General features: G+C 42.9%; 1 protein-coding gene across 1 annotated transcript in view; it reads left to right on the top strand.

Annotated features, from left to right (window-relative positions):
- Positions 1-14,406, top strand: part of TNFAIP8L3 (tumor necrosis factor, alpha-induced protein 8-like 3) — a 62,875-nt gene extending 48,469 nt beyond the window's left edge. The window contains exon 2 of the mRNA XM_006895333.1: positions 13,952-14,406. Coding sequence (XP_006895395.1) covers positions 13,952-14,406 — 455 coding nt within the window. The remainder of the gene's footprint in view (positions 1-13,951) is intronic.
- Positions 14,407-14,498: the final 92 nt, after the last annotated feature.

Here is a 14,498-nt window from a genome sequence, read left to right as displayed (position 1 = left end):
AACCAATAGGCAACATCATGATAGATAGATAGATAGATAGATAGATAGATAGATAGATAGATAGATAGATAGATAGATGATAGATAAAACATTGAAACTTGCAACAACTTCATCTGACTTAAATCCACAATCAACACCCTTGGTACCAACAGTCAGGAAATCAAGAGATCATGAGACATATTGCACTGGGAAAGTCTGTTAGAGACCTCTCCAAATTATGAATTTTAATATCAAAAAAGCAAAGATTCTCACCACTGGGATGATTGGAAGAGTCATGATAGATGGTTAAGAGATTGAGATTGTTACAGCTTTAGTTTGCTTGGCTCCACCATCAACACTCTTGGCAACAGCAGCCGGGAAATTAAAAGATGTATTGCACTGGGAAAGTCTGCTGTCAAAGACCTCTCCAAAGTACTGAAGAGGAACAATGCCAGTCTGGAGACTAAGGTGTATGGGATACAGGCCATGCTCTTTGCATTCACTTGCTATGCATCAGAGAGCTGGACAATGACTAGGGAGGATAGAAGGAGAATTGATGCCTTTGAGCTGTGGTGCTGGAGAAGAGTATTAAATACACCAGGGACTGACTGCTAAGAGAACGGACAGGTTCATCCTGGCTGCTCCTTGGAGGCAAGGATTCTGAAGCTTTGGACAAGTTTCAGGGAGGGACGTCATGCTTGAGAGGGTAGAGAGAGAGCACAAGAGATCCTTGATGAGATGGATTGATTCAGTGGGGTAATGGGGGTAGGTATTTTGGAGACAGTGAGATTAGCACAGGATAGAACAGGTTTTAAGGTTGTACATAGGGTTGCCATGAGTTGCAGGCAACTTGGCAGCACATAACAACAACAACAATAACAATGATGTTAGGTTGAGGACTAAAGTGCATTTCATTCAGGCCATGGTCTTTCCAGTCATTTGCTCTCTGAGAGCTGGACAATGAATAGGATGAGAAGAAGAATTGATGCCTTTGAGTTGTGGTGTTGAATTAGAGTGCTGAACATCCCGTGGACTGCCGAAAGAACAAACAAATACATCTTGGACAGGGTATTGCCAGAGTGCTGTTTGGAGGCAAAGATGATGAGGCTTCACATACTTTGGGCATGTTGCTAGAAAAGGCTATTTCTTGGAGAGGGACATGGTGCTTGAAAACATAGAGGGTCAGAAAAGGAGAGGAGGACCCTCAACCAGGTGGATTGATATGGTGACTGTTGAAATGGTCTCTAATGTGTCAGGAAGTATAAGAATGGCACAGAATAGAACAGGGTTCAGATCTCTTGTTCATAGGGTCATACTCAACTCAATAGCACCTAACAATAGCAATAACTGTGTAGTATTACATACGTAGTATTTACACACTCCCTAAAGGAGCCTGTATGCCTCCAAGTCACCCATAGAACACACAAATGCCTATTTATTACAGCAAATATTTGGGGGGCTATATGTCTTGGAACAGATGACACAACCTTGCTTGCTGAAACTGAGGAGGACCTGAGGTGTTTGCTACAGAAGGTCAAGGGCTGTAGTCTCTATGTGAATTGAAGTTCAACATCAAGAAAACAAAGATTCTCACCTCTGAACCAGTGGGCAACATCATGATAGATTGAGAAGAAATTTTGAGATTGTTAACAGTTTCAGCTTGCTTGGTTCCACTGTCAACACTCTTGGCACCAGCAGTCATGAAATCAAAAGATAAATTGCACTGGGAAAATTTGCTGTCAGGGACTAAATAGTAATGATGTCATTGTACAGACTAAAGTGTATCTGATCCAGGCCACATTCTCTGCAATTATTTGCTAGTATCAGAGAGCTGGACACTAACAGAAGAAGAACCAATGCCTTTGAGTTGTGGTGCTGGAGAAGAGTATTGAACATACAATGAACTGCCAAGAGAATAAAGAAGTTGGTCCTGGGGAGGGTGAAACCAAGTTGCTCCTTGGAGGCAAGTATTTTGAACCTTGGGCTGACATACTATGAGCATGTTACCAGGAGAGACCAATCCCTAGAGAAGGACATCAATCTTGGAAGGATGGAGGGACAGCACAAGAAAAGAAGACCCTGGATGGGACAAATTGGCACAGTACGTGAGACAATGGGGATAGGTGTGTCAGAGACAGTGAAATTGGCTCAGGATAGGACAGGGTTTATAGGTTCGCTATGAGTTGCAGGCGACTCAGCAACACATAACAACATGCCTTGGAGAAAGTGTAGCCAGAATGCTCTTTGGAAGCAAAGATGACAAAGTTTCATCTCACGTACTTTGGGTATGTTTCTAAGAGAGGCTGTTCCTTAGAGAGCAACATCATGCTAGGAAAAGTAGGGAGTCAGCAAAAGAAAGGAAGACCCTCAATGAGATGGATTGACAGTCACACAGCAATGAGCTCAAGTGTGTCGGGGTTGATGAGGATGATACAGGGTAGGACAGGAATTAGATCTGTTCATAGTGTCACTATGAATTGTACTCGACTTGATGGCGCTTAACAACAATAGGGCTTCCAAGAAGGTATGAGCCAGAGAATGTATCTTCGAGGCAAACCACTCCCTTGAAGTGCATGGGAGGGACCAGACCCAAGAAGACCTCAAGGAAGTTCTGAGTTAACCTTAAGCAGACAAATGCCGTTCCCTAACCCTCTCAAGTCATCTAAGTTTTAATGTGATGCCTTTTAAAGTTTCCAAAAATATCTTTGTTAAGCTTCAGGAATGCTGTCTCATTGAAGGATAAAGAGGATTGAGCCAACCCAAGGCATTTTTCATGAGCTGCTAAGCTTTGATCATTTCCTCTGGGAGCAAAGGGCAACCAAGGTTTTTACTTGCCCTGAACACCGAAATCTTCCCATCCCTTGACATTGTTATATCCCAGAGGAAGACAAGTCACCATGTAATACTGTTTAGCCTACAACTTCATACTCTGCATTAAAGTCTGCTCTCCTCAGAAACCCTACATTGCAGTGCACCACGCTACCTTAGTACTCAGTCAGTCAGTCCTTTCCCCTAGTCTCTTCCCAGCATAATTCTACGAGATTCATCTAGTGAGATGACTGAACTCGGCATTGAGCACACGGTGATACTAGGGGAGGACAAGTGGTTGTTGGTTTAGTTCCGCTGGAAATGCAACAATCCTGTTATTCTTTCGGAAGCCACATACTTGTTCTTTACATTTCCAAACACTAGGGAGCCCTGGTCGTCTAGTGGCAAGAAGCTGCACTTCAATCCCAAAGGCACACAGTTCTAGGCCACCAGCTGCTCTGTGGGAGAAGGATGGGCAGCCTCCTCCGGTATAATTACTTGCCTCTGAAAATCCACCGGAGGGTCAGTTACGGGCCGGTTCTGACTCTGCGACACACAGCCACAAACAAGGGCCCTTCATAGTTTCGTTTGCACAGCTGCTTAGGAGCATCCGAGAACTCAGAGGGGGCATCTTTTCCAGGGTGTTTTGGTCACAGATATGCCACCCAGCCATCGCCTTCCTCATATTCACCAAGAAAGCAGAAGTGAGTGAGATGGGAAATAGATGGGAAGGCAGGCTTCTCAGTAGTGAAGACGGCACCACAATAGGGAGATGGCAGGTTCCACTTTCAAGGTCCACAAGCAGGTGGACAGTTTAAAATTCAAAGTAGTTTGTGAAGCTGCCCCCGTTGGGGGATGCTTACCTGAAGCTGTTTTCAGTAGTTACAGGTAAATAGTGCCACACAGTTGTTGATCCATGACTCACCACCTGCCCAGGTGCTTAGCCCTCTTCATGACCTTGGGAATCCCCCTGCCCCACCTCTGTACTCTGGGTCCCTGCTTTGTTTGATGGTGTCTCTTAAGCACTACAGATTGTTTCCCTTTGGTACCATCTCCTCTCTGGACTTCTACTTAACACTTTAAACTAATCCCCTCTCTGCCATCATCTTAAACTGTTTATAGAAGTGAAGAGATGCTGTCTGTGTGCTGGCCTAGCAAATCATTTCTACTTTGAGGATTTTGGCACAGCTGTCCAGACATACCTTCAAATTTTTCTCCCATTTCTAAACTATAATAGAAGTAGAAAAATGACAGTCGTGTAAGAAGGAATTACTGAAGGGTGTGCCCCATTCCTCTCCTTCCACCACACATCCAGGGCTACAACGGACAGCTCAGTTCATCATTTTTTTAATAACTGCCAATTTGCTTTACCTTTTCCCAAAATGTATTACCTTGTTCACACTGTTCTGACGCTCAGCAGCCTCTTGCCTGCCCACTCACAGCTTGGTAAAATCTTTCTGCTGTTTATCACACCAGCTTGGCATTTCACCATCTGGGAGAGCTCAGTGTTTTCTAGAAACGTGGAAACATCGTGTGTACTACCGCCGCACATCATTTATAAAAGCATGGGCTTGGACTGGCCCCAGCACTTTTCCGTGAAGTGCCCGCTTAATTTATCTTCTGCTTTCTCTCTCTAAACTAGTTTACTCCCATTAGCACGCCATTCTCCCAACATAGTTCTGGCACTTTTCCTCGCTTTGTCAACGTGCTAAGGGTACCTGTTCTGAGAGCACTGCCTTTGCACTCCTTTCACCCGGGCTCATCTATTAGTTCTGATTTCAGGAAGCACCCTTGTTTTTTCCATGAGGATAGTTAGTGCAGCTTCCTTAATCTCATTTCTTTGTGCTGGGTAGTTGAGCTGGGTTCTAGCCAACTAGCAACATTTTCAGCACCTTTCTCAGAGATTCAGAGGCAATATCAACAATCCATCACCTTTCATGGCTGGGGATTCGGAACTTTTGTGCAAACCTGGCAAACCTGGCTAAGAACCTTGTCCTCTCAATATGATCTAAAAACCGACCTGCCCACAATTCCCACTGAACTAAATTAAAGTGTTCAGTAGGTCTTATTGTTTGACAAACCACAGGTTCACCAGTCAGCCAGCTTCCAAACAGAGCTGGATGTCAGTGGAATAGAGGCCTTTTGAGTTAAAGATGGAGCACAGTGCTGGGGTTAGAGATGGCATTTAATGTATTGCAGTGGGATTTTTCATATCACGAAGAAATCCAGATGTCATTCATTAGATTTGAAGTTTTTCTACAGATATTTAGGATTCAAAGAGGAAGCTGCATTCCAAGTGTCAAGTAGACTCTCTAGGATCTTTTAGGGTATCTTTTATATTATTCATAAAAGATATTTTTGATACTTTATATGTCTTTCATTTTAGTGGACCAGCACACTAATGGAAGTCAGAAAAAGTGATTTTGAGCTTTTGCGTGAGCTCAGGATAGCTCTGACTGATTCAGGTTGGTGGGAGTGGCATCTGAAGAATAAAAGGATGTGCCACTTTTCCCCTTCCTCTTTTCATTCTCCAGTTTATGTTCAGTAAAATAAGACATGTTACTAAAGTCTTGCTGGCCATATCAACTGCCTTATGAAGAAATCAGACAGGTTACAGTACAAAATGAGTTAAGATAAAGCTGCATTGCATATAAGTGCAGGATCTTTTTAAAATTCTGGCCTATTGGGTAAGGAGTTTTACTGCCAACCCAAAGGCAAGTGGTTCAAATCCACCAGCTGGTGCTCAGGAGGAAGATGGGCAGTCTCCTCCCATGCAGTTTACAGCTTCTGAAAACCCCCTGGAGTTGATTTCAGCTCAACGACAAAGAGAGAGAGTGAATCTGTAAATGTGTACATAGAAGTCTTATGCAAATGTGGGAGTGAGAAAAGGGACTTGTCATTGGCTAAAAGGGTCTTCCTAAGTCTCATGTGAGAACTCTGGTAGCATATCCTGTGGAAAATTGGGCTGCTCACCAAAAAAGCCGCATTTCCAGCAGTTCAAATCCACCAGATGCTCCTCAGGAGAAAGATGGGCAGTCACCTTCTGTTATAAGTTACAGCCTTGAAAACACAGTGGAAGGGGCACTATGAATCAAAACAGACTCAGTGGCAATGAGTGAGGCTTGTGTATAGGACCATGAGAAGAATTTTTGCAATGCCTTATCCTAGACCTCTCGGTGTTCCCTTATCAAACACGTACTCACTGTTGTTGTTGTTGTTGTTGTTGTTGTTGTTATGTACCATCCAGTCGAGTGTGACTCGTAGCAGCCCTATGAACAATACGTCTGAACCCTGTCCTACCCTGTGCCATCCTCATCGTCTCTGACACACTTGAACCCATCGCTGCAGTCACTGTATAAATCCATCTCATGGAGGGCCTTCCCTCCTTTCGCCATCCTTCCACCTTTCCAACTATGATGTCCCTTTCCAAAAAATAGCCTTTTGCAGCAACATGCCCAAAGTACGTGAGCTGAAGTGTCACCATCTTTGCCTCCACTCTGGCTGCACTTTTCCCAGGACCTCTAACTATTTGTTCTTTTGGCAGTCCATGGGATATTCAGTATTCTTCTCCAACAACACAGTTTAAATGTATCACTTCTCCTACTTCTGTCATCCTTATTTATTGTCCAGCTCTGAAATGCACAGGCACATCTTAGTCTTCAAACTAACATCATTGCTCCTCAGTAATTTGGAAAGGTCCCTGTCTAAGAACTTGCCTAAATCAATACAGCTCCTACTCTCCTGACTGCTGGTACTAAGGATGTTGATGGTGGATTCAAGTAAAATAAATCATTAACAACTTCAGTCTTTTCTCCATTTAATATGATATTGCTTGCTGGTCCAGTGGTGAGGATTTTTGTCTTATTCATGTTTAAATGTAACCCATATTGAAGGTTGTAGTCTTTGATCTCCGAAACAAGCATTTCACATCCTCCTCACTTTTAGCAAGCAAGTTTTGTCATCTGCATGACAAAGGTAATTGATGAGTCTTTCCTCCAATCCTCATGCCACACTAGTCAGTCCTGTGTCGTCAAGTACCCCAAGTTCAGCTCACACAATTGATCTCATCCTGCAGTGTGTCCCCCCAGTGCTTCACCAGAGTGGTCCCTTTGCAGAAGTCTCCTTCAGGACACATACTTACCCCCCTAAGTCATACGTACTGGAAATAGTACTGTTGCCTCACACTTCCCCTAGATTCTCTGTGACTCATGAAAGTAGACTCTTGACCAGAGTCTTGATTTTATTTCTCTCAATCTTATCTCAGCATCTCTCATGATACATCCCACTGAGTGTAAGGGGAAACTGGAGGAACTTATTGACGTCAAGTCACAACCAACTCATTGCAGATTTTCCGAGGCGATTGAACCACAGAGAAGGGGGTTTCCTGTCTTTCTCCCACAGAGCCACTGGTAGAGTTGAACCTCCAGAGAGGCGCTGTCTTTAGGTGAGCAGCGCAGCTCCTGAGGAGCAGTGCTCCAGAGCTACAGTGTTAGTGGGTACTATTTTTAAAAAATCTTAATTGTAGATAGGTGATAGACTTGTTGTATTACGTCCTCTACCCCACTTGCATTCTAAGATGCATTATATTTAGAAAGTTGCAGACTCAATAAAACTGGGAAGTGTCTTCACTGCAGGGCTTCTCATGGCCTGTAGCAAAAGTTCTTTGGTAGCACAGGGAATCATCAACAGTAAGCCACATTCTGTGGCCACCTCCAAACTCACTGGCCTGATTCTAGGTCCTTCTTTCCTGAGCCTCTGACAGAAGAGTGTCCTCCAGGATCCACAGTGGGGCATGTTCTGTATCAGCAGGTCTTACCTTCAGCATGTCAGAGTCACTTAAGAACTTCCTGCCACTGTTTCTGAAGGTTTTGATTGTGACCATCTGCAGCAGAGCAGGAGAAGGTCAGACAGTCGCCTCCAAGAACCTGCTGGAGGGTCAGATTTGAGTCAGTTCTAACTCGGGGGTACACAACACAAGTAGAGCATAATAATCTACTTACTGTTGTTGTTGTTGTTAATTGCCTTCGAGTTGAGCATGACTCACAGTGACCCTATGAACAAAAGACCTGAAGCCCCTCTACAACTATTGACATTTATCAGCATTCATGGAGTTTCCAGAGCCATGTTATTTAGGAAATGGATGCCACTCCTGCTTCCAGTCTACTTACTAGTCATTCTTAAATCTTTCCCATATGTCTGATGAGTTGTAGCACTTGGGCTTTTATGCTGTAGACTTCTGGTCTTTACGTTTCAAAGATGCTACACCTATAACCTCACCACTGACGCTGATACCACAAAAACCTTTTTGTAGGTCAAGTGACACATGCAAGAGATGACTGGCATCTTAAATGGAGAACATCCAGGCATTTGTGGCTTGGTGGGAGGAATTTCGGCCCTGTACCCCGATGTTAGGAACCAGTCATCAACATCCTGTCAACTCCCCTCTGCCCACAGTCAGCCCACTTTTGTAGCCCATGGAGCTCCTCCAGCTGTTCTCACTCATTCCAGTTTGGGATGTTTCACAGGTTTCTGTGTTTAGTTTCATTTGTCTATTTCTTGCCTCCCTGCACAACAATCTGTTCCTTCAGAATAGGACTCAATTTAATCCCTTTTGGGGGATTTTCCCATAGAACTTAGAGCTAAACTAATATTTAAATGTTTAATGACTACAGAGAAAGAGAGAGAACTGGAGGTTAACCCTGGGACTAAAAAGCAGCTTGGTCCAGCATCCCAGAACTTTCCTGACATGAGCACTAGAAATCCCTTATCTGCAAAACTCCCCAACCCTGGTGAAATGAGGAAATGCTATATCATACTCTGCCTACTCCTCCTTGGGAAATTGACAAAACACTGAAGTCTCACACACACAAAAAAAAAGGAGGTTGAGCTTGCTTAAGTTCCTCCAGTGCCTTCCACACATACGTATTTAATCACCTATTATGAAGAAAGCGCTCTCACAGCCAAGTTGGAGTCTGACTGGTGTGAGTATATCTGAAAACCAAGTTTTCTACTAGATAGTAAGAAGCCACATGCAATCCCAAAGTCACATAGTTCAAATCCACCAGCTGCTCCCTGGCAGAAGGATGGAAAATCTCCCATGTGATTTACTGACTCTGAAAACCTGATGGAGGATCAGCTATGAGTTGGTTCTGACTCATATGAGCTGGCACACAACAGCAACAACAACAACATGCCAATAAGGGGATTTTAAACATTTTCTATTGTGATTTGAATGAAAGTTTACAAAGGATATTGTTTGATCAATCATGAGTACACATTTTGTTCCATAGGACTGATTATAACACCCGCACTGTCTGATCATCCACTCCATCCATACTCTTTTCCTTCACCCATTTTAACAAGTATTTGTTAGCAATGAAGTTTCAGCTCCCCACTCGTCTCCCTGGTAACCATACAGGTATGATTCTGTATGTAACAATTCTTTAGCTTTTTTCTAGTTGTGGCCTTGTACAGTGATTGTCCTTGACCCATTTCTCTCAGCATAATGCCGAGACCTTTCAGAGGCAATTTAATCACATGGGAAGGGATTACCCATCCTTCTGAGGAGCAGTTGGTGAGCTTGAACTGCTTGCTTTGGGGATTGCAGTGCAACTTCATACCACTAGGCCACCAGAGCTCCCTACTTCTTTGGAATAAGCAAATGTAATGAAACCAAAGATTTTTAGTGGTTACTAGACATGGGAGAGGGAGAAAGGGGGAGTTTTCACTTTGGGGGCATTAATTTTATATTAATGGCAACAGAATAATTTAGAAAAAGAAAGATATGGTTGCACAGCTTCAAAAAATCCAGTCAGTGTAACTGAATTAGACATGTAGAAATTGTTGAGTTGGCATGTGGTTTGTTATATATTTTTTTACCACAATTAAAAACCTAAACCCTAAGGTAAGTTGTAGCCAGTTGCCATAGATTCCATTCTTACTCATCACGACCTGATATGTGGGGGGGAACTGTTCGTAGGGTTTTCAGTAGTGGTTTTTTCAGAAACATATGACTAGGCCTTTTCTTCTGAGACATTTTTGAGGGAATTCAAACCTGTGAGAACAAGCTCATTAACTTCTGTGTAAATGTGTGTGTGCTGCCTTCCTATGGAGTCTTTAAAAACACTTCATTCTCATACCATTTTTAGGAACTGTGACTACAAAGAAATGACTCTCTTTTCATTCCAAAATGATGCATCTCAGTTACATTATTCCTATCAAAATAATCACCTGAGGAGGCATATGCTGAAGTCAGTGACAGAGCTGTTGCTCAGATGTCTTCAAGTTTCTGCCTTAGAATTCACTTCAAAGCGTATACATGCAGTACAATCTTTGAGTGTCTTTATAGTTATAAATATTTGACTTGAGAAGACAATTTTGATATTTTTAAAGTAAAGGTCATCCAGGCAGAGGTCTGATAACCATGGTAGGTGGTCAGAGGGGCAGTAATATCTGTCTCAAACTCTGGAAGCATGTCATTCAAGAAATTCAAGAGCTTTTTCATGACAAAGATGAATCAGGAGATACTGTTAATTCCTTGTATGTTACATATGATAATGGTGTTTCTTCTCTTTGAACTGAGGTTGAATAGAGCATGTCAGCCAGTTCAGAGTTACTTGGCTGTCAAGTCCCTTGGAGACTCAGGGGTCTCTAGAGCCATGGGGGCCCAGTTCATCAGCTCTATTGACCCCACTGCAGTCACACCAATCTTGACCATGTCCCTTAGTATCCAGCAGCCAGAAGAGACTCCAGAGCAGAAAGTGGCTGATTTGAGAAGCCCTTTGGCTGCGGCACCTCTGCTGCCCTGCCTGTGAGGGGACCGGCATGCTTGTGGAAGGCATACCACGCCTGTGTTTTAAATTGTGTTTGTGTTTGAATCTATGTCTACAAAGCTTGTATATCCACACTCCCTGGAGTGAGTGGGCTGCGGTAGAATACACTTTACGGAGGGGCCAGACTGAGGGGACAGAAGCTGATATGTCTGGCCATCTGTCTGTCCATGCTAACCGCCTAGCACATCTGTCACTTCAGAGTGGCCACAGAGACTGGGCTGTAACTAATCCGAGTTCTGAGACATCCTAAAGCACCCTCAGTTCTTAAAGGAAAATTTACTCTTCTTCATATAAATTACATGTACATTACATCTTAGTGCTTTCTAATTTAATTGAAATATTTCTGTAGTATTTTATACTACAGATACCATTCTATCCCTGTGCCCTGACCTCAGCTGGGTGCTGTGGGGGACGTTGCACCACAGACAACTTGGATCTCCTTGGTAACATTAGAATAATAAGCATACACAGACTAAAGTCTAGGCTGCCCACTCCAGTTAATCAGTGATTCCATTGAGCATTTAACAAAAAAAGGGAGGAAGATGGGGAGTCTCCTCCCTTATAGATTTACATCCTTGAAAACTGATAGAGGGTAACTGTGGGTCAGAACTGACTTGACCATAGTGGGTTACCATGACGTTGGTTATAAACCTGGAAAGACACACTGCCATCAGCCATTTTCAGCTCATAGAAACTCTCTCTCAGGTGTCCTAGTCTTTACCAGAAACTGTCCATCTTTTCTTCCATGAAGCAACTGGTGGATTCAAACCATTAATCTTATTGTTGTTGTTGTTGTTAGGTGCCTTCAACTCGAGTATGACTCATAGTGACCGTGTGAACAACACATCTGAACCCTGTCGAGTTCTGTGCCGTCCTCAACCATCTCTGAAACACTTGAGCCAATCGCTTGCAGTCACCATGTCAACCTATCTCGATGGGGGTCTTCCTCTCCTTTGCTGTCCCTCCACCTTTCCAAATAAGATGTCCTTTTCCAAGGAGTAGCCTCTCCTAGTAACATGTCCAAAGTATGAGAGATGAAGCTTCCCCCTCCTTGCCTCGAAGGAGCACTCTGGCTGCACCTTTTCCAAGGATACCTGTTCATTTTTTTGGCAGTCCATGTGACAGTCTTCTCCAGTCCCACAACTTAAAGGCATCAATTCTTCTGTCATCCTCATTCATTATCCAGCTCTCAGATGCATAGCAAGTGTTTGAAAAGACCATGGCCTGAATCAGGCACACCTTAGGCTTCAGACATCATTGCTCTTCAGTATTTTTTGGAGAGGACCTTTGGTTAGCAACCCAAATGCTACACCACTAGAACTTTTTACTTTGATGCTAAGTTGCCACTCTTGCATCTATTCTTTTTTTTTCTTTTGCATCTATTCTTAAGAAAGAACAAAGGGAGAAAAGAAGGAGAGGTGCAACAATGAATGAATGATATTCTAACTTTTCTGTAAACATATTGAAATCACAATTAAAATTAAAAATTTTATTAAAAAAAATGAAAACACTACGATGTCATTGGGTGGGGCAAACAGTGCGCTCACCCTCTAACCAGAAGGCTGGTGGTTAGAGGCTTCCTGAGCACACTTTTTCTTTTTTTATTTAAAATAAAATTTTATACTGGTTTACTTACAAAATTTGTATACATTGGTTTTATTTTATACTGTTTTACTTACAAAGTGTGTTTACATTGTTTTTCACACTGGACCTTTCCCATTTCCTTCATCCACCCCACCCCCGCCCATCCTCATGCCTCTGCTCCCCCCTCTTCCGCTTGGATCTTCATACACATTCTACAGTATTTGTCCTCATCAGACTGAGTTAGCTCACTTAGCATAATCCGAGCACACTTTGACTGAGTTAGCTCACTTAGCATAATCCGAGCACACTTTGACTGAGTTAGCTCACTTAGCATAATCCGAGCACACTTTTTAAGAAAACCTTGACACTCTACTTCTGAAAAACTTTGCCATCCAAGAGCAGTTCTCCTCTGTAGCATGTGGGGTTGTCAGATTTGCAATCTATTTAATGTTAATCGATTAAGATGCCGATTAAGTTATGACCCATTGTTTTCTGATTCTTTAGAATTTTTTTCATTACTGAATGCTTTTTATAAGTTATAGATGCATTTAGTCACGGTTTTGGGTTTTTTTTTTTAACATGTGTTTTTCTTATTCAGGAAAATATCAGTGAAATAATTTAGCTACCGAGTCCAACTCTGAAGACTTTTTGACTTAGTCAGTAGTGTCCCTGTTTTCTGTGTAGTGCTGTTTACGTTCCCTGTGCCTGCAAGAGCATTGGCGAGGCCCCATTCTGTATGAGCACTCCACAATGTGCTCTGGCTTTTCTCCCATCAGCTCTGACAGTTGTTCTCTAGATTAAAGTACAGAAAGGATATGACAACTGCAACACAACAGCTGCCTAGCAGCAGTGATTATAGGACACATTCCAATCTCCAATCCGTCAAAAGTGAAAACTTGTTGTTGTTGTTGTTGTTATTGTTGTTGTTAGGTGCTGTCAAGTCATGTATGACTCATAGCAGCCCTATGAACAAAAGATCTGAACCCTGTTCTGTCCTGACACACAAGAGCCCACTGCAGCAGTCACCGTGTCATTCCACCTGGCTGAGGGTCTTTCTTTCCCTTTGTCGATCCTCCACCCTTTCCAGCATTATGTCCTTCTCCAAGGAATAGCATCCCCCCAGCAACATGCCCGAAGTATGTCTTAGATACTGACTCTGAGAAAATTTAAAAAAAAAAAATTTAAATTAAAAAACAAACAAACAAACCACCAAAATCAGTAGCCATGTCTGCTAAGGGAATGGAATTGGCATTTGTGCTGCTTTCTTTCCACTGAACAGTTAAAATTTGCTCCTGTAAAATTGGCAAAACTGATTTATTTCCATCACAATAGCAATTGTCATGACTTCTGATGTGGGTCTCTATAAAAAGGTAAAATTTGTTCTGGACAAGAGGTGGTTATCCCAAAGATGTTCAAAAGTCAAGAACCAAAAGGGTGTTTTTCAAGAGTGCTGTTGTATAGGTTGTATTGATATACAGGGTGATGATCCTGCAGAGGCAGATCCCAGAAAAGGAACCACTTCTTCCAACAGAGGGAAGAAAGCAAGCACAGTAAAAAAGAGTCAGAAGTAGAATTGTGAGGCGTGGGGAGAGAATACTGGGGCGAAGGCTAGTTAGGTAGTTGTAGGGTATAAAGGCATAAGCTTTTTCTCTGTGAACATTAGGTCAAGTTAGGGTTTCATTCATTGCTGAGACATAGTAAGTGGTTTGCAAGTTCTATAACTTTCTTTCTCTCCTTCCTTACTATAGGTCCCGATGTCTTCAGTTCAAAGAGCCTTGCCCTTCAAGCCCAGAAGAAGATTCTGAGCAAAATAGCCAGCAAAACAGTGGCCAACATGTTGATTGACGACACTAGCAGTGAGATCTTTGATGAGCTCTACAAGGTCACCAAAGAGCACACCCACAACAAGAAGGAAGCCCACAAGATCATGAAGGACTTAATCAAGGTGGCCATCAAGATTGGGATCCTCTACCGAAACAACCAGTTCAACCAGGAGGAGGTGGCCATTGTGGAGAAGTTCAGGAAGAAGCTGAACCAGACGGCCATGACCATCGTCAGTTTCTATGAGGTGGAATATACCTTCGATAAGAACGTGCTCTCCAAGCTTCTGCACGAGTGCAAGGACCTGGTACATGAACTGGTGCAGCGACACCTGACGCCCAGGACCCACGGGCGCATCAACCACGTGTTGGTATATGCATAGGAGAATCGGGCAGATGAACCCCTCGCCATCTTTCTTGGACTTGCTTGGTCATTGTGTGCTGTTTTTCTCTGGTTCATTAATAAAATTGAAAT

The sequence above is a fragment of the Elephantulus edwardii genome, unplaced genomic scaffold (assembly GCF_000299155.1).
Source record: "Elephantulus edwardii isolate Elephantulus edwardi_28Jun2011 unplaced genomic scaffold, EleEdw1.0 scaffold00164, whole genome shotgun sequence".
NCBI classification, from domain to species: Eukaryota; Metazoa; Chordata; class Mammalia; order Macroscelidea; family Macroscelididae; genus Elephantulus; species Elephantulus edwardii.
The sequence above is the reverse complement of the archived record's forward strand: the minus strand, read 5'-3'. Positions and strand labels throughout refer to the sequence as shown.